This window comes from Poecilia reticulata, chromosome 8 (assembly GCF_904066995.2).
Source record: "Poecilia reticulata chromosome 8, P_reticulata-male-v2, whole genome shotgun sequence".
NCBI lineage: Eukaryota > Metazoa > Chordata > Actinopteri > Cyprinodontiformes > Poeciliidae > Poecilia > Poecilia reticulata.
In genome coordinates this window covers 16404008-16423284 of record NC_088837.1, presented here as the reverse complement: position 1 = coordinate 16423284, position 19277 = coordinate 16404008, and the positions used below count along the sequence as shown (strand labels likewise).

The window sequence follows — 19277 nt, the reverse complement described above, 5'->3', positions numbered from 1 at the left end:
CGGAGGGTTTTGCGGTGCTTATTTCGTTTTGGATTTGTTTTTTGTTTTTCTGGACTCTGGCCCTCCTACCGTCGCCCCTCCGCCCACCCTGTTGGGATCTGGTTTTTGTTTCTGGACTCTGGCCCTCCTGCCGTCGCCCCTCCGCCCACCCTGTTGGGTTGTTTTTTGTTTTTTGGACTCTTTTTGTTGGGCGCCTGGTAGTCGCCCCTTGAGGAGGGGGTACTGTCATGATCCGTGGTTCTATGTGTTTATTTTCTAGTTTCTGTGTGATTCTGTTCCCTGTTGGTCCTGTCTCTGCGTCTTTCCTCGTTGATTGTCTCCCAGGTGTGTCTCGTTCCCGTGATTGCCCCGTGTGTATTTAGTCTCCCCTGTTGTCTGTATTCTTCGTCGGGTCCTTGTCTATCGCTTGTCATAGTTTGTCTACTGAATGTCTATTCCTTGTTGGTTGATGTCACCTTCTCCGTGCTATCAGTTTCCTCGTGCTGTCTCCCTGTTGTTCCTTTTGAGAAGTCCTTATCATTAAATTCATCATTTACCGCTACATCCTGGGTCCTGCCTGCGTCTTCACTCACCGGTTAAACACCGCTCCTTGACATATAGGAGGGATAGATTATAAAATATCATCAGACATGCCCTGCAGCGCTGTTCAATCCATTTTTCACAAATCTAAAATGTATGGCACAGTTGCAAATCTGCAAAGACATGGCCTTCCTACACTTGACAATCCGGGCAAGCAATAACCACAGAAGCAGCCAAGAAGGTACCTTTGGAAGAGCTGCAGATATCCACAACTCGGGTGGAAAAAACTAGTCAACACAACGAGCATTTATTGTGCACACCTTACACCAGGCCTTTGAGGAGGAGTAGCAAGAAAATCATGGTTGAGAGACAGTCCTTAAAGTTTGCCTCAAGTTGAGAAAGAAAAAAAAGTAAAATCCCCTTCCTCCCCCCCCAAAAAAAATACATAGAAAATTGTTGTTGGAATTGATCATTTGGTTTCCAGGGAGCAAAATCTCCGAATGATCGGGGAGATGGTCTTAATCAATAGTTCTTCTCAGGTTGGCGGTCGTTCAATGTTTTCTTTGAACCTTACCTGCTTGTTTAACTAAGCGTGGACAAGGTACTCAACCATTTTTAGATGAATGTGTGTCTTTTGTTTGTTCAGCCAGTTAACTCAGATCCATGAATCATTCAGATATATAAAAAAAACCTCTTCTAAGCACAAAAGATGAATGTCAAGTGTTGTGTCCTCCAACAGCAGATAACAAAGCAAACAACTGTACAGTGCAGTAAAGAGGATTTGTTCCCTTACAGATTTATTCTCACTTCTATATTATAGTTTTGTTAACCAAACAAGGCTAAAATCAGACTATAACATCCAGAGTTAAGAAAATATGCAGTTTTCTAATGATAGTTTCATTAATTTTAGGGGGGGGAAAGTGACTATAGGTTGCAAAAAACACCATCAAGCATTTGAAATAACTGCTAATTAGTTTTTTTTTACATCACTGTGGAGGAATTCTGCCACCATGTTCAATGTAGAATTGCCATAATTCAACCACACTGGAGTAATTTACAAGTAGAATCCTGGTGTGCTTGAAATGACTGTCCTGCTACAATATTAAGCTCGAGATCATGGCCAGGCATTATCCTACATAATTTGCTCATTAAAAATCTAACTCATGGTTCCACTGATAATAAATCGGCAAAGAAAACCATCTTACTGAAAGTCTTGATGGATCATCATGATGTGTCCTGCCAAATGTGTGGCAGGTTTTTCTGATCTTTTGGTTGCAGTGGTTCCTTTGCAACCAGCTGGAAAAATCACTGATGGTAATTGCGGTAGGCAGCAACTCCGGGGAAGATTGACCACTTTTCCATCTTTTTTTTCAATTTGTGGTTAATGGCCCTCATTGTGGTTTGCTAGAGACCAAAAGCCTCAGTGAATGGTTTTGTGAACCTTTTGCAGACTGATAGATGTTGCTGATTTATTTCTCATTTTTTCTTGAATGTTTTCTAGATCAGGGCATGACCTTCTGCTTTTTGTAATGGATATCAGCCTACTTCCTGATGTCAGGGATGTTATGTTTAATTGATGTCCTTTTTCTAAAGGTCTGGCAGTGATCAGGCCTGGGCGTGCCAAGTAAAACTGAATCAAAAATGTTGAAAATCATAGATAATTTAGGATTTAATAAAGTGGGCTAGACTCATTTGGATAGTCTTCCCCCACCCCTAGTTAATTCATCTTTTAAAAACAGCTTAGATTATTTTAGATAACTCTACATATATATATATATATATATATATATATATATATATATATATATATATATATATATATATATATATATAAAAAGACTGATAGAAATAATCTTCTCTTCTGGTTGTTGTAAAGCAGCACCAGCCAGCTAATTCCCAAATAGGTATTAGCTGAAAACTAAAGTGATCAACTCTATTAAAAATATGTTTTCTATATTTTGTCGTGAACTTTACAAAATTATTAACATGAAAAATAAAAGCAGAAACTTCAAAGCAAAGAAAAAAACTTAACACACTGTGAGTAATAAGGTAATGAACTTTGCGTTGTACAGTGTTGCAGCATCTATAAAGATGTTTTAGCTAAAAAAAAATGCTACAGGGCAAGCAAGCCATGTCTTTACAACTCTGCTTTCCTGTGCTGACTGCAAACTTCTAAAATAAGCAACAGAAATAGTGTTGCCTTAACGATGTGGGCGCTGGTGTGTCTTTCTTAATGCTACTGCGATGAAAACTCCCAAGAAAACTCCTAATTTGATCATTAAAACCAGATTATTGCATTAAGTTATAAGTACAAATTTCATGCTGCAGGGTGAATATCAAGCCCCCCCCAAAAAAACGCTTAAGCATAAAGTAAATGGAATATGTAAAACTAAATGAACTGCACTCTCTGTAAGTAGGGAACTTTAGATCCACATAAACAATCTTTTATTTGAGCCAGCACCACCTACAAGTCCTGTTTTAGTTGCTCTTACCTCCTTGCAGGGTCCACTCTGTGACTTTATGGCTATAGACGCCTGTGCCTGCTCCGTTGTAGGCTGCCACCTCAATTTCATAGTTTGTCCAGATGATGAGGTCCTCCAGGAGCAGGCTGCTCTGGTCAGGGTTGGTGATGTTTTTCATCTGACAATCGACTGGAAGCCCCGACAGACAATACCTGGCAGCAGTGGGAGTAATTGATGGACGCAGGAGGGAAGGACAATACAGTCAGGCAACAAGATTAGTGAGATAAAAAAAGAACAGAAATATATAGAAATATATATATCTTTCCTTTTTTTTTAATGCAAAGCACCTCATTGAGCTAAATTGTAACACAAAAACTGGCATTATGTTAATAACTCGTCCAAACAGCACTGACCCGACAGGGCAACTAACCTTGGAAAAAAAAAAAGAAATGGCAGGTTTTCTTACCTGATGATGTAGCCTTGAAGAGGCCCATTCTGATGGCTCTCTGGGGGTGGCTGCCACTGGATCATTATAGACTGATTGGTGCGGCCACTTGCGATGACAGTTTGAGGTGGTGCGCTGGGAGGCTCCTCGGGTAGAGTCAGTCTACAGCGAAAAAAAAGAAAGCAAAAGAGGAAAGAGAGGTACAAGAAGAGACAAGGAGAGAAGCCATGCATTAATTATCACACGTTTCTGCATATTTCTATCCCATTTCATCATAGCGCATCAAGTCATGATAAAGCCTTGCTTTTGTATTTCTTTTTTTTTTTTTTTTTTGGAAAACGCTCCAAGAAGAAAAGTTGTGGAAGTGGGGTCGTGTTTTAGCCTAAAACATATTCCCCATACTGCTGTCCGCAGAGGGACCACTCGCTGTGGCAGAGAAAAGATCAAAGAGGCCTTGGCGAAAGTGGAGCAGCACGATGGAGAGAATGATAGCGCAGAACAAGAAGGAGAGCTCCATGAAGATTTTTCTTTTAAGTCAATTTAAGATGACATCTTGATTTCTTCTCAACGTGCCGGAGAAGCCCCTCTGGAGGAGATAAAGCAGAGTGTTTAGGATCAAAGAAGTGCCTTGGAAAAGTGTTGCTCTCACAGATGCAGTAACCCCCCCCCCGCCATCTCCTTCTTCTTCCCTTGTTTTGGTGAATTCACCGGGGGATTCTGTAAATGAGCGCTGGTTACAAAAGCACCGTGATGGTATGCGGCTGCTTTCACTTGCAGGTGTAAAAGAAGGAAATGTTGACAAGGGCCATGTCAAAAGTTGTGTGTACAGGCGAATAACATCAGATCCTGTTTGAGTTTGCCCTTTATGAGATTGTTTGGTCTCGCTAATCGACAGGATCCACCTGAGATTCTGGGTCCGCGCCTCTTCAAAGCCTCGGTTTATTTCACTGGTGAAGCACAGCAACGACAGTTAATATGAAGGAAAGAGAGGAAGCTGGGTCAGGGCACCCATCAAATCTTCTCAAAGCACATTTTAAGCTCATTCACACTTATATGTTGAAAAAATATGGCCCGACCGAAAGCTGGTTCATCTCTCCCTCAATTGCGTAAGAGAGATTTGGGGGGGAAAAAAAAGAAAAAAAAAGTGGTCTTACAGGATTCTCTATTGAACTGCCAAGATAAGATCTAGGGGGAGAACGAGTTGTTCCAGGGCAATAAAAGCCCTCCAAGTGCAATACTTTTCTCCGGACCACTGTTCAAATTAAGTTATATAGACTCCGAGTGGTGTTTTAGGGATTTTTGAGCACCCACCGATCCGTCTCTTTGCTGAACTGTCCTCTGCCGACGTCGTTGACAGCACACAGGCGGAACTGGTAGGAACGTGCTGGGATGAGGCCGCCGACAACCACCCCTGTCGACTCAGGCTCAATGTTAGCCAACAGTACCGTCCAAGGGGCATCTGAGATAGAAAACACGAGTTGTGAGCAACACACACTAAATATTAAATCTTTTTTTTTTTTTTTTAAGGCTGAGGAATGTTTCAGGAGCATCTCCTGTGTGCAGGCAAACTCAAATTTGAATTCTGTGTTATATCATTGCTTCATTTTCTGTAATAATATTGCAGTCACCTATACAAACAAGTCATTTATTTTGCATGCACTCCCTCTAAAGATCAGATTGCAATTCAATTATCTAAAACCCAGATCCCATCTGCATCCTCAGATCCATTTTCTTTTTAATGAGTTGTCATTTTCTCAATTTAGCCAAAGCTTAAATGAGAAATGGTCGAACAATTTAGCCTCTACGGGTGAAAACACCATAACTTCTTTGATTTTATCCGGAGGAAGAAGGAAAAAAAAAAATAAAGGAGATAGGAGCGTTGGACATCAACACAATTTAGTTCCCATGGAACCGATGGGTGAGGCAATTCAGTTACACTGATTGCAAAAGGCATGAAAGGATGCAGCTGGCAATTTAAGGGAAACAATAGAGACGTAATATAATAAAGGGGCTGAAAATTAGTACATCACACAGGAAAGAAGAAGAAACTTGACTTTCGAAATTACAAACAAGAAGAATTTAAAGTGAAGGCTTACTGTTTTCAGAGACCTCCATGGTATAGCGGATCAGTGGGCTGTTGCCATCGAAGGCCTGGGCCCACGTGAGGTTAATGGCTCTCTTTTCTGTGCTACTCAGGATCGCCACTGGGTTCTCTGGAGCATGAGGCAGTTGCCTATATGCACATGTGTGTTTATGAGAAACAAGTGATCAGTGATTATCATGTGCTTAAGTGTTTTGAGTTTCTGATTTTGTGTGATTCCTGTAAAGTGTCTCTCAGATCTATAAAAAAAAAGTGCACAAATTAACTTATTTTTGTTATTATGATTAATTCAGACAGGATAAATAACAAAACTAAACAGCTAAGCTGAGAGTCTTCCATTGTAGATTTTAGAGGTGTTTCATCGATTACAGAGGAGAGCGACAATAAATTGCAACAGTCAAGAAAACAGCCATCAATCATTACCTCCCCAGACTAAAGTAGGCAAGGAAAAAAAAAAAAAGAGAAAAAAAAGCCCAGACATCAAGATCAAGATCAGTTAGATAGGGTGCAGACCTGACTCGGAGGTGGGCGCTACGGGAATCGTTGCCCCCCACCGAGGTCACCCTGCAGATATATGTTCCGATGTCGCCCGACCACGTCTGGGAGATGTGGAGGGTCCCGTCAGGATCCAGGCGCAGGCGGGGCGACGAGTTTACGTCAATCACCGAGCCGCTCTTCTCCCACACATACCTGGCAGGATTGAAAAGCGTGTCAAATGCACATTCACCGGGACACATACACCGGCTTGTGCCTTTCTACTCTTTACTCCCGAGTGTTGTGACAGTAAATCTGTTTTCCTTGTGTCAGATCATACGGCAAACACAGAAGCTGCTGACACTGATGAAAAGCCTTGTGAAGTGGGTAACAAAGTGTTCTGAATCTGAAAACCATCTCTCTCTCTCTCTCTCTCTCCGTCTCAGCCACACATACAGCGCACATCATATCATCCAGCCATTCCACTCCATGTCATGTCAGACATCCACCCGCACATACGATCCCTCTTATGCATGCATCGAGGCATGCAAGTGCCACAAGCCAGTGTGATTAATTGCAGCTATTCGGGCTCTCCGGCTAATCTCCTCTGTGTTGCATTTAATTAAAGGCACTGTCTGAGGTTATTACGCTGTTTACATATTCATCTGTTTACCCTGCAATCTGATCAATGTCGCAGGCCCACAGGTGACAGGCACTCTAATCACTGGGCTCCCAAGACGACATTTTGCTCCCTCAGAGACAGCTGCGTGTTCTCCGTCGCGCTCACAACTGACTCAGAAGCGAGGCGAGGCCACGTACTAATTCCTCAATCCGATCTTCAGTTTCCGAATCTCCTCGCTGGAGTATTTCCAAGGCTGGATTACCACAAGATAGCGCCCAGATTTCATAAACTAATTAAATCCACTCTCGGTTGAGTTTGTCTTCCAGATTGCAAATGCTTCATGGAAGATCAGGCCATCAATTTGCAGCGCGGATGAGCGAAAGTTACCTTATGGTGACGCTGGGGTCGTGGGTCACGCCGCAGGTCATTACAGCCTTGGTTCCCTTGATGACACTCTGGTCTTGTGGTGGTTTAGTGATGCGGGTACGTGCTGTGAAAAGACCCAGAGGCTGGTGCTCAGAGACCACATGTTTGAACAGTGGATTTAACAGAGCTTAGTGGACTGGATTTTATCTTTTACTCAGTGTATCTCGGAAGCAGAATAAATCATCGCAGTAATTTCAATGGATGTTTTGCAACGGCTGCTCAAGGACTGATAGTTTGCATTCATTTACAGTGAAAAGATTATGTTACCTTAGTGATTATAACTAGAATATCTTGAAAAATTAGCAGCTGAGTGTATTACTCATAATTTCCTTTTGAAAATCAAGGTCTTTCAATGAGTGACCTTTAAAACCTGAGCATCTCTTCTGCTAATTTATTTGTTTGACATCTCTATGAGAAATATTGCAATGAGAACCTGGTTAAGACAACTTTAAGGTAAAATTCTGCTTTTTCCACCTTTATGTTATGGTACCAATGATACTCAAAATAACTTTTTTTTTATTTGTAACAAAATACTTTTACTTTTGCATACTTTTACTTCTCTCCTTTTCGTCAAAAACCAGCTACAGGAACAGGATTGCTTTCTAAAAAAATGACTGATTTCAGTTGATGTTTTAGCTTGTATTGTAATGTGGTCACACTTTATGTGTTTAAGGTGATGGACAATGTTGAGCACAGTGAAGCAGCTAAACCAAACAGCAATAGTGATTTTTTTTTCTCATATGAATCTGTTGATATTCTTGTTTGACATTTTCAATCTGACTGGTTTCTGTTCATATTTTCCGCCTGTAAAGTGAGACATTACCCCGCTGTTTTAACCTGAAATAGTTTTTGGTAGTAGAGTGGCACTCAAACTACTTTAGCATCCCTGAACAACTTCCTTCTTTCTCGACTGCTTGTCAATGAGATTGGTATTTATTTTATTATTTTTTTCCTTCCTTCTGATGTTGACTAGAAAGGATTGGGCTCATTATACGGAGCACTATCTTTCCTACCCTGTGTGTAATTTTCAGCGCAAATACCGAGCGATGCAGCAGGTATGCAGGAAACTGTCAGGATTCGAGCACGCAGAAGCTTAAATTTGAAAGGGTACATTTTTATCTTGATTAAATAATGATTTTCAACAGCATGGTAAAACAAACTGAAAAATGATTTGGTCTCAAATTGAAAAAAAGGCTGATTTTATAGGAAAGTATCAGCTTTAATTTACTGTGCTATTTGATTAGATTTCTTTGTATGTGTGGACTACTTTAGTTTCACTGACATCTGATGTGAAACGTATATTATGAGAAAAATAATGATCTTTTTAATACTTACTTCCCCACTGCATTGGTGAAGAAATTTCTAATGCTAATTGTGGCTATTCGAGCGGGTTAAATCTGCCTCATTTAAGCTTACCCCACACCACGAGATCAGCGGAGGCCTCATCAATGCCCCGCGAGTTACTGGCCATGCAGGTGTAGGTACCGGCATCAGACAGGTGGGAGGGGCTTATGAGCAGGCTGCCTGACTCAAGCAGGGTGAACCTAGGCAGCTGGACTGAGCCGCTAGCCAAGACGCGTTCACCTGCAGGGAAGGGGCAGGAGTGATTGATGGTTTTGGAAGGAGTACAGGGAGCAAAAGAAGGGAGGACATGGTGAGGCACACGGAAAGAGCGATTAGGGCATTGGAGAAATGTCAGAGTGGCATAATAGGAGTGTAAATAGTGCAACAGAAGTAAAAAGATAAAGATTAGCTGGGGAGCATTTATATTGTGGATCTTTTCTGTAGCTCTTGTGTAACTTTGGCAAGTAAAGACAAAAAAAAAAAAAAAAAAAAAAAAGCTGCATAATAACCGCCCCACAAGGAAGTTCACACTGTTAGCCCACGTACCTTTCTGCCAGGTGATGGCTGGGCGCGGGGCTCCTGAGGTCTCACAATGCAGAATGACTGACATGCCATCAATCACCGCGCTGTCAGAGGGGCCAGCGGTGATGTTGGGAGCAATACCTGGGTGGGATCAGCCACACACACACACACACACACACAAAGAAGCATGCATATATTTAAAGAAAATCAGGTGAGACAGAGATGATAATGAGAGACATAAACAGCTTTGTCCCTAATAAAGCAGGCGGCAGCTGAGAGCTTAATAGACTTGACAAAGGGGGCAGCCGTCAGGTCTCATTCCCAGCGACAGCTCTAAGACTCTGACAAGCCGCTCTCATCTCCCTGCTTCTCCTGCTCAGAGTCTAATTCAAAAAATAGGGCAATAATTGCACAAGCTTCCAGTGTTAGAAGTCTGTCACTGCCATGGCGATATATAGATAGATGGGTGTCGGAGAGAAGATGGGGAGCGCGACGAAAGAGGATTAGAAATGAGACAAGAGGATCAGATTTGCGAGTTCGGAAATGCAAAGACTGAGGAAGAAATTAGAATTTCCAAAGAGGCATACTTGTAACGGCCAAGTAGGTGTTTGTCTGGATTTCTCCTGCGAGATTGCGGGCGAAGCACTGAAACATCCCAGTGTCGTCCGGCAGGAGGCCGTTGATCTGCAGGCTGCCTCCAACCAGCACCTTGTACCTGGGGATCTTCACTGGGCTGATAGGCACTGCATCTTTATACCACACAATGTCTGGCTGCGGCGTTCCTGCAGAAAAAAGATTTACCTCCTCAACATGATGTCTACTTGTTTTGGGTTTTTTTTTTTTGCTAGATTTTTATTCTATTTTTGCCTTTCGCTCATCAGCAGAAGAAAATGACTGACCTCGTGCCTGACAGGGTATATCTACCACCTTCTCCATTTCTGCGGTGATGTGACTTGGTGGCTCTTTTATGAACACAGGATATTCTGTTTCAGAAAGACAAAAGCACAGCTAGTTTAAAACATTTTACAAATGATCTCGAAAGCAAATTTTCATTCAACCCCTCTCTGTTGTACACATTACTTAAATTACTCGTGGTAGTCCAAGAATCTGACTCTAAATACTCTCAATACGGGAGCGAGCATGCTGAGGCAATACCCAGCTGCTCTGAGTCTGAGTGGGACTGAAGTGTCAGCTGGGTTTTAATTACCAAGAACATGCAGGTAGGCGCCAGCGGTGACCGAGGGGACGCTGCTACTGCGAAGAGATGCCTCGCACTCATAGTAGCCGCTATCACTGACCACAGGCAAACTGATCACAAGCCTGCGACCATAATCCCTGATTCCTGTATTGACCACTACGCCGTCTTTCCTCCAAGTGATGCTCATTTTAACAAGAGGTCTAAAAGAGAGAGAGAGAGAGACAAAAAAAGATGAAAAGGAAGGGGAAAAAGAGAGCAAAAGATAGAGAACGTGACATTAATACAAACTTTTATGCTGTTTCAAGGTTAAAGAGCGTTGAGGGTGAAATTTGATACATCTGTCATTCTGATTAAATCTTTGAATTGGAGATAATAGTCAGAATTCAGAGCCGGGACCGCGCGAGATAGGGAGAGCAGAGCAAAGCCTTGAATCAAAGGGAAGAATGGAGGAGAGGTACAAAATGAGAGATGTGCAAAACACTTTTTTGATCGTGTTCAAACAAAAGATTTCCGGACTCATTTAAATCACAATATCAGATGTTGAGGAGAGATAAAAGTAGAGATTCGATCATCTCTATGTATATATTTTTTTGTCCTTTTCCCTCCAACTGCGTATCTTTTTGTGAATACTTACCTTGCATTGGCAACGCACTCCATGATGGCATCATTTCTTCCCACCGTTACCGTGGTGTTCTTTGGAGGGATGATGATGGAGGGAGCGATGGGGTCTGCAGGTCCTCCAACATCTATTGCATTCATTGAAACACACACACACATACACGCACACACACACACATACACACACACAGACAAAAAAGTGAAACCAATCTATAAAAGCGCTCCAACATCTGATGTAGCCTGTGCATCCGCCTGATGCAGCCAGCTGAGCATGACTGGGTCCTTACACGTAGACTGACAGTCTGTCACTATCGCCAGCAGGCAGCCAGTTTTCTATAAGCCAACTATTAACACCGCTGTCTGTACTCTAGGATCCTCTTTTTGTGCCCCACACAGCATTTCCCTGTTCAAGGTGTTAGACCAGGTGTTACAAGCTATTATGTAATGTAATTGAGACAAACACAAAAAGCGATTAAATGCAGCACCATCACTCACTGGTTTCACGGAGCCTCCAGCCATCCATCGATTCACTGCCCTCAATCAGTGATCTCTCTCTGAATCTGATCTCATTTCTGCCCCCCCCACCTCCCTCCTCCAGCCCCGCCTCCCGGGAGGAACGGCTATGGGCCGGTGAACTCATATGGTGTTTGAGTGATTGCACGTTTACGGTGTGCTGTACGCGTGTGTTGTGCGACCATGTGTTTGTGGGGTGCTCGATTTTCAGGGCGAGCGCAGGTTAATAAGGTTCCTAATCAACTTTTTATTATTAGTAATGTTATTCCGTGCCACCTCATTGTGAGTCTCGCCCCTTCATGGCTCGGTGTTTAATCTCAGCAGCGTTGTAACAAAGCTTCCACCTCAAACACTGCCTCTAAATGTCGACGCAGACCTTCTGAGGCTTATTACTGCTGTTGGTTAAGCTACGGATCAGCCTCGCATTTCAATACCTTGAGTAATCTGTAAACCTATTTTACTCCAAAAGAGTTTTGCATAGAAATGTAATTAAAACAAATTGATAAAGATTTGGTGTAACAGTTGAAATAGTATTCGGTAAATGCAGATTTAGACATGAAACAGGCACACGCACAGTTGTACAGATTCGAGAAAAAGTAGGAAGGCATTTTCAAAATGCAATTAGTATGCTACAGTTCCTCATACTCAACATCAAAATGTCAGAATATTTTTCACTTAAATATGTATTTTAAACACATTTTAAGTGTTGATTTAAAGGGGGAAAAAAAGAATCGAATTCCAATTTGAAGGGGCTGCACAGTGGTGTAGTTGGTAGAGCTGTTGCCTTGCAGCAAGAAGGTTCTGGGTTCGATTCCCAGCCCTGGTCTTTCTGCATGGAGTTTGCATGTTCTCCCTGTGCATGCGTGGGTTTTCTCCGGGTACTCCGGTTTCCTCCCACAGTCCAAAAACATGACTGTCATGTTAATTGGCCTCTCCAAATTGCCCCTAGGTGTGAGTGTGTGTGTTGCATGGTTGTGTGTCCTGTGTGTCTCTGTGTTGCCCTGCGACAGACTGGCGACCTGTCCAGGGTGACCCCGCCTCTCGCCCGGAACGTTAGCTGGAGATCGGCACCAGCATCCCTCCCGACCCCACTAAGGGACAAGGGTGAAAAGGAAATGGATGGATAGATGAATTCCAATTTGAAATACATAGTAAATTTTCTCCACATATAACAACCACAAAATCAAATGTGTCTAATTGTTAACCAGCAAAGTGAATGATTCATATTTATTATTTCAGTACTCTGAGCCCAAACCCACATCAAAATGGGTTTTCAAATACTAACTTTGAGTTTACTGAATTGTCTCACTAACACCCAACTTTGACTCAATTTAAACTTTGTGGACTAATCTTTCTGTGACATGAAACCAGCCAATTACTGTTAACTTTACCAATTCTTTCAAGACGAGTGGTCAAAGAAAGCCAGCCAACACTACGTCAGAAGTTTGTTTTTGAATTAAAAACACTGAGAGGTTGAGGAACAACTTACAAAATGACATTTAACCAAATACAAGTCTGTGTTTGTGTGAGCGCACATATGAGCCTGCATGTATAATTCTGAATACATTTGGAATTTTTTGGTAATTTGTTTGGATATGTGATTAATATTCATAGCTACAATAAGTGCATGTGAACTTATGCCTGGAAGTGTACAGTCGCTACATTTAAATTAACCTTAGAGATGGGTTTAATAGAACAAAATATTTATGAAAAATCCATCTGAGACATATTGTCGAAGGGTTTCGTGGACAAAACACGGCGATTACGTTCCGATGTGTGAAATTAAGTCGGAGACTCAGATGACATTAACATTTTTTGCTGCGGGGATACAACCTCTCCGACAATTGAAAACAGATGAATTTTGTATCACTTCAGCCGACTGAGAGGTTAGAATTATTCCACACTTCCCCATTACCTCATTTCATTACGACAGTACAAGCACCACATTGAGGCTGTTGTTGACTTTATTATTACAATAATTAATCAGCACAGTGAAGACCCCAATAAATCCATGCAGAAAAAAAGCCTTTCTGTCAGAGTTTCGAAAAAATAAGAAATTAATTCCTGTGTGAATTCAGGGGATTGGTAAGGAAAATCGAAATCTCTCGGGCTAAAAGTTGTGAGATTGCCGCATTCAGCTGATCTGTGTAATTCATGAGCCTAATTAAGTAGGTGGATTTGAGTGGAAAAGTTGATTGACGTGGGGGGAGAGGGTGGAGAAAGAGGAATGACTGGTGAAAAAACATCCACCTATGTTGTTGAAAAATGAACTAATAGTAATCTACGATGAGAAGCTCAACTCAGTCTTGAGTAGCATTAAAATTTCTACTAGATTTATTTTAGTTCTGAACATAATATATGCTATATTTGAGAGAAAATGTGGTTATTTGCTTATCTAACATTACAAAGTGAGAAAACAGCAATGTTTTTTTTCCCCCATAAGACACGACTGGCTCCCTGCAGAAACTAATTAATGTATTGCAGTTCATAAACTCCCTGTGTTGAGAATACCTCAAGTGTGTAATCATCCAATTATATGGCAAAATTAAACAACACAGTGACCTGCATAACAAGTCCTCGCTACTAATGTCATAGCATTGTTTACATATGTCACAGTCCAAAAACAAGCGTAAACCCAAGTCATGTCGGGTGTATTTTGCAATCTGAAGAATAAAACCTAACAAACAAAGTGCCTTGCTACTTGAAACATTATGTTATGCCAGTTTGTTTTTACTTATGACACTCAGCTTTGGCTCATTTGTATTCTCCCTCAAGAACACAATGCTCCCTTTGCTGTCTTTTCTTTCCCGATTTTTCCTGTGTCCGTGCGTGTGTGTGTATTTTCTCTGCAGAAATTTCCTAAATGAACAAACACAGCTCTGAAATGCTTATTGGCTTTAAGATGCAAAAATACAACGGCGTGATCTGCAAGGTCAGATTCGGTGAATTTCAACTATTTCTGGTCCCAGCAGATTGCTGTGTCACGCACGCTGACTGACTTACAAAGGCCGCATTATTACAGGCATCTGAAAAGCAGATGCAGGCAGGCGTTTTTAAGAATGTGTAGGCCCTAATGCAAGCACTTTAAAATCTTCATCCAGCACTCCTTGTCACATACATTTTGAAGGAGATGCAGTGATATTTGAGTCATTCAAAACGTCCTTTTGGGAGATTGAAGATATATTTAGTAACTTTTAATTGGCTTGGAGGGGTAAGCAGAGAAAGACTGATTCATTCAGATAAAAAAAGAGAAGTGTGAGAATCTGTGTGACTTTGTTTAGATAAAACGTGACAGTAGGTGGAAGGATTGGCGAGCATCCGCCGGGCTCTAATTATTAGGAATTTAATCTTTGCTTGGTCTAATGATGCAACATTTCATTCGAAGCAGTTACAGACTTTGTTTTGCAACGCAGGTCGATCTTCTAATCTGAAGTTTTTCCGTGCGCGTGTAGTTTTCTGTTAAATCTTCGCTTTATGTCATTTTCAGAAATCTGGTTACTGAACGGTGGGTCAGTACAGACCAGGTAAACATAGTAATTTATTAAAAACATGTTTACCTAAATTGTCCAAGAAAGTATTGAATTAGGCTGAATACAAATATACAGGATGCTTTTCTGATTTTACTTTTCTCTACCCTTCACAATTGCACAATATTTCGTTAGTCTACAAAATAAAATAGATGAAATGTTGTGGCTGTACAACCAGTAATTTACAACCAGTAACCAGAGACTAGAGGAGCAGCAGGACAAAAAGAGGATAAACATCAGGCTGCAGGTATTCAGGTGTGATTGACGTTTTTTTGGACAAGACAAAAGAGCCCATCGATAGTGTGGGCCATTTCTGTTCCCACTGTATGCGGTGGAAACCAACCACCTGTTTTAGAGCCGCTGTATTAAATGAATGCGTGTGTGTGTCTTCAGCTGAGATAAATAAAAACTGTTTTTCTAAATGACATTTTCATCTGTGCCAGCCTGTTGATGCAGTCTGCTGGCGACACAAACAATCTGCTGGTTAGCAGTGTCTTTCACTGCGTGGGCGAAGACGTCTGTTGCTTAACTGCGAAGTACGCTTGAGTGCCTGTGAGTGTATGTCGCTTTATGCGCACTTACTCTCCACTGTGAGAGTGATGGGCTGACTGGTTTTGTTCTCCCCGTTCTTGTCATTCACTGCTTGGGCGTAGTACCGTCCTGCATCTGGGGCCACGGTGGACAGGATGACCAACGTGTTGTCCAGAGTGATGGCACTGATGAGGAAGAATAGTAAAAAACACAACAAAAAAAACAAACAAAAAAAACATTAGATGTATATTTAAGTCTGTCACTTTAGCTACAGCTGAGCCTCTAGACTGACATGAACATAGTTGATTTTTTTTTCCATTAAGAAACATCTTCACTCTGCTCTTGTGCTTAAAATTTCCTCCACACCCAACCAACTATACAGGTGGAGACACACACACATACACACCCACCCACCCACAAACCCACACACAGACCCACTCAGATCATTAAATCAGTGAATAGTTGTTTCTTTCAGTCAATAAATCCTAAGGGTAGACTGACACACCAGTAAGCACATAAATTATTTCTAAAAAGCAGCACACAAAGACATTTTATGAGCACTTCCATCTACAGTTCACTGCAATTTTTTATTGTCTATTGTTATTTTCCATTTCTGAAAAAGCGAAGGGATTTCCTTTGTTTGAGTTTTGTTTGGCCGTGTGGAGCTTGTTCTGCACATACCTACACTAATTAATGGGACCTTTGACATAATACAATAGTCCTTTTGAGCAAGACTGGAGATGTGAACATAGTAAATCTGTATTAATCCTCCTCCAGTTGGAGTGAAAATCAATTTAAAAGTGCATACCAAAACCAATTTCAGAGTTATCACATACTGATAGCCATTCTAGAATTGCTTAAACAATCTTTGTATCTAGTGCTTGATATTTGATTTGTCTCACAAAACTTAAGTTTCCTTGTCAGCGTGTTTCACTATTTTGTTGTCGGATAAAATCTACTTTTCTGAAAAACAAAGTTCTGTATTCTGTGAATGTCTCTTGGAAACACAACAGGAAGCATAAGCCAACTGATCAGTACTGCCATAGGGCTCCAGACTTTTTAGACAAAAACGTTAACATTTTATGAATCCATTTGTTAAAAAGAACTGGAGCAGACAGGAATGGATTAAAAGAAAGAACACAAAATTTCAACAATCATTTAAAGAAAATGCTTTAAGAAAGCCTTAACTCTTTGTTGAGGGTCAAGAAGTTAAAGATGAAAGATTACAGTTTGGCTAAACTTTGGACAAAACAAGCAAAATGAAATCAATCACAAACAAGAACTTCCACTTTGATATTCATTGCATTCGTCTTTATTCAATATTTGTGCTGTATTACCCAGGTTAAAAAAAACAAAAAACAACATCCATAAGATTCACAAAATTTTTTGTCAAAATCCACATCAGAATCAATGATGGGTTGCACATCCATTACAGTGTTTATTAAAGCGGTATGATCATCTTGAAAGTTGTACGCTGCAGACTGTTTTACTGCTGACACTGTCCTCTTGTCCTGTCCTTAAAGAATTAGTACAGTAGTGGTTTATGGATCTCACAATTTGTTTTAAAGTTAAGCAATAATTTTTATCATTTTTTTTCTTTCGCATCAGGGAGGAGTGGGTTCTCCTTAGCATTGTGCACAGAGAAAGCACAATGCTGAATATATGACTGTAGACTGGAGGAAGTCTTCACTGGATAAATCTATTTGCATTGTAGCATTTAAATCAACGTAAGAATATCTTATTGTTGACTGGGTGTGTTTTTTTTTCTTGTTCATACATAAATAGCTGAGGAAACCTTCACTAAATTACCCTACACTGTAAATTAATTCCTCAAAAGTCAGTTTGAGACTGATCTTGAGATTTGTAAAATAAAAAGAAAAATTATACATTTCCGATGCTTTTTCTGGATTAAATCTAAACTGCAGGGGCAAAACAGAGGTGGCTCGATCTGAGTGTACACAATCCATACCTGGCAGGGTTTCTTTTACCAATTTTCAGTTTGATCTTGAAGAGGAAATTTATACTTTGCTATCCCGTTGTGTTCTTTTATTCAAATTCTATGGCTGTTGAAAGGAATTGCATTTCTGGGTAATAGATTTACATTTATTTTGACAAGCAGTAAAACATACAAATATTTGCTGTGTCAAACCTACAAACAATAAATATTCATAAAATTACCTTCCCTAAATTTTAAAGACATCCTTTGCAAACTTTTCTACAAACATCAGTGCCTCAATAGACCAAATCCAGGCTAGCCTGACAGGTCAGGGTATTTGCAAAGAGTCTGTGAAATGAAAGTTGACATTAAGCATGTGGCCAGATTAGACTCTTCTTATATCAGCCACCATCTGCCTGATCGAAGTGGAAAAAAACGCTCCAGGACAATTAGAAGCAGCAGCTCTCGCCGAGTCAACAGACTCTTACACAAACAGACAAGCAGGGAAACACAGACACACGCACGCAGACACACACCTGTGAATATCAATGTGGCCTGACACTAAGCAAGCAAGAAAGCGGTAAATGCTGAGTGTCCTTTCAGTGCCTCTCATCGTCACAGTGTTTTACTGCTTGTAAAAGCCAACTGTGTACTTAGCAGCTCTGGAATTGGATAAAGATTTGTGAAAGTAGCTTTGTCTACGTTTTCCCTTCCCTCTTGCCTTTTGTTTTCCGTTTGGCCTACAATCCGCAGGAAGAAAACCCATGTACCGATCTATACCTCGAGCAAGAGCCTAGAGCTCGGGGTAAAAAGTCTTCACAACAGCAATGACACAGTACAGCTGGCTGCTGAATAATAAATAAGGAGGTGGTTTCCGAGGACTGGTCGACTGCCTTCCTCTATTTGTCAGGATGACAAAATTAATCTCAGGTGATTACCTTACAGTGGCGCCTCAGGAAAATTGCATATCTAAAAATGTGGAAATTCAAAAGACGCTAACTGCATAAGAAGAGTCGCACACCGAACCCCTGACGTATTCTCCGCCTCTGACAGATTCTTACCCCTCACACAGACGCACACACCCAATCGCATGCTCACAACTCCAACCGGGGCGAGAACTGTCAGTCAATCATATCATCAATTGAGGCCTTTTGTCGAATTTTGTCTAATTGGTTCCCCTGCTGCCTGATCCATGTCTACCCTTCAATCATTCCGCCTGCAAAGTCAATAGGGGGGGATATAATAACCCACTTTATCACTGAGAGGTGATTCAGTGATGAACACTAGGCTTGTGCCAACATTCACTCATCAGTTATTCTGCTAAACTTGGTTCATGGCGTGAGGGGGAATAGGAGAAAATCAGCGAGCAGTATTGAACTTCTGGAGCTCTCTGAAGGAAAAAAAAAGGAATTATGCTACAGCAGCTCGAAAATTCACCAACATCTCGAGCATATCCAAACCCACACAACTTCTGCTCAATCCAACGGCAAACAAACTGCGGTGGAATGCGGACTCACATGCGGCTGCTCGAGGGAATCTTGCGCCCGTCTCTGAACCACGTTATCTGGGGCCTCGGGAAACTGTGTATCCGCGGTGCGTGGATGAGAGCTCCCTCGCCCTGGGAAACAGTTTGAGATCGCTCACCCTCCACAAATCCGCCCATATCTGGTAGACATAAAAAATAAATGAAAGTGAGAGAAAATAAAAAGAAAATGTGAACACCACAGGAAACGAGGAGTGAAGAAAGAATCACCATCAACGTTCTCCTTTAATTAAGCCCAGTAACGTGCTGTACTTTCACGAGAACAGCTCCATCGCCTCAATCTGCCAGATGTATGAAAATTAGCCATCACTTACAGGCAACCTGCACCTCAGTGCTGCATTGCATTATGGCACCCACTCGGTTCCTCACGATGCAGCGGTAGTGGCCAGCATGGGATCGGTCTAGCGACGGGATCAGGTACCTAATGGGCAGACAAAACCCGAGTGCAATTAATCATCGTCAGAGTGACAAACAAAGGCATTTGTCATCTTGGGTT

General features: G+C 41.4%; 1 protein-coding gene across 4 annotated transcripts in view; it reads right to left on the bottom strand.

The window, feature by feature from the left end:
- The window catches only part of LOC103468816 (protein sidekick-2-like), a 105936-nt gene that overhangs the window by 23998 nt on the left and 62661 nt on the right, over positions 1 to 19277 (bottom strand). For all 4 annotated transcript variants that reach the window (XM_008416144.3, XM_017306307.2, XM_081610068.1 and 1 more), the window contains 15 exons: positions 19096 to 19202; positions 18756 to 18903; positions 15354 to 15487; positions 10748 to 10859; positions 10123 to 10313; positions 9815 to 9898; positions 9503 to 9697; positions 8940 to 9056; positions 8466 to 8633; positions 7011 to 7113; positions 6041 to 6217; positions 5523 to 5659; positions 4738 to 4885; positions 3448 to 3588; positions 3012 to 3193 (listed from right to left, as the gene is read on the bottom strand). In XM_008416144.3, coding sequence (XP_008414366.2) covers positions 3012 to 3193; positions 3448 to 3588; positions 4738 to 4885; positions 5523 to 5659; positions 6041 to 6217; positions 7011 to 7113; positions 8466 to 8633; positions 8940 to 9056; positions 9503 to 9697; positions 9815 to 9898; positions 10123 to 10313; positions 10748 to 10859; positions 15354 to 15487; positions 18756 to 18903; positions 19096 to 19202 — 2144 coding nt within the window. The remainder of the gene's footprint in view (positions 1 to 3011; positions 3194 to 3447; positions 3589 to 4737; positions 4886 to 5522; positions 5660 to 6040; positions 6218 to 7010; positions 7114 to 8465; positions 8634 to 8939; positions 9057 to 9502; positions 9698 to 9814; positions 9899 to 10122; positions 10314 to 10747; positions 10860 to 15353; positions 15488 to 18755; positions 18904 to 19095; positions 19203 to 19277) is intronic.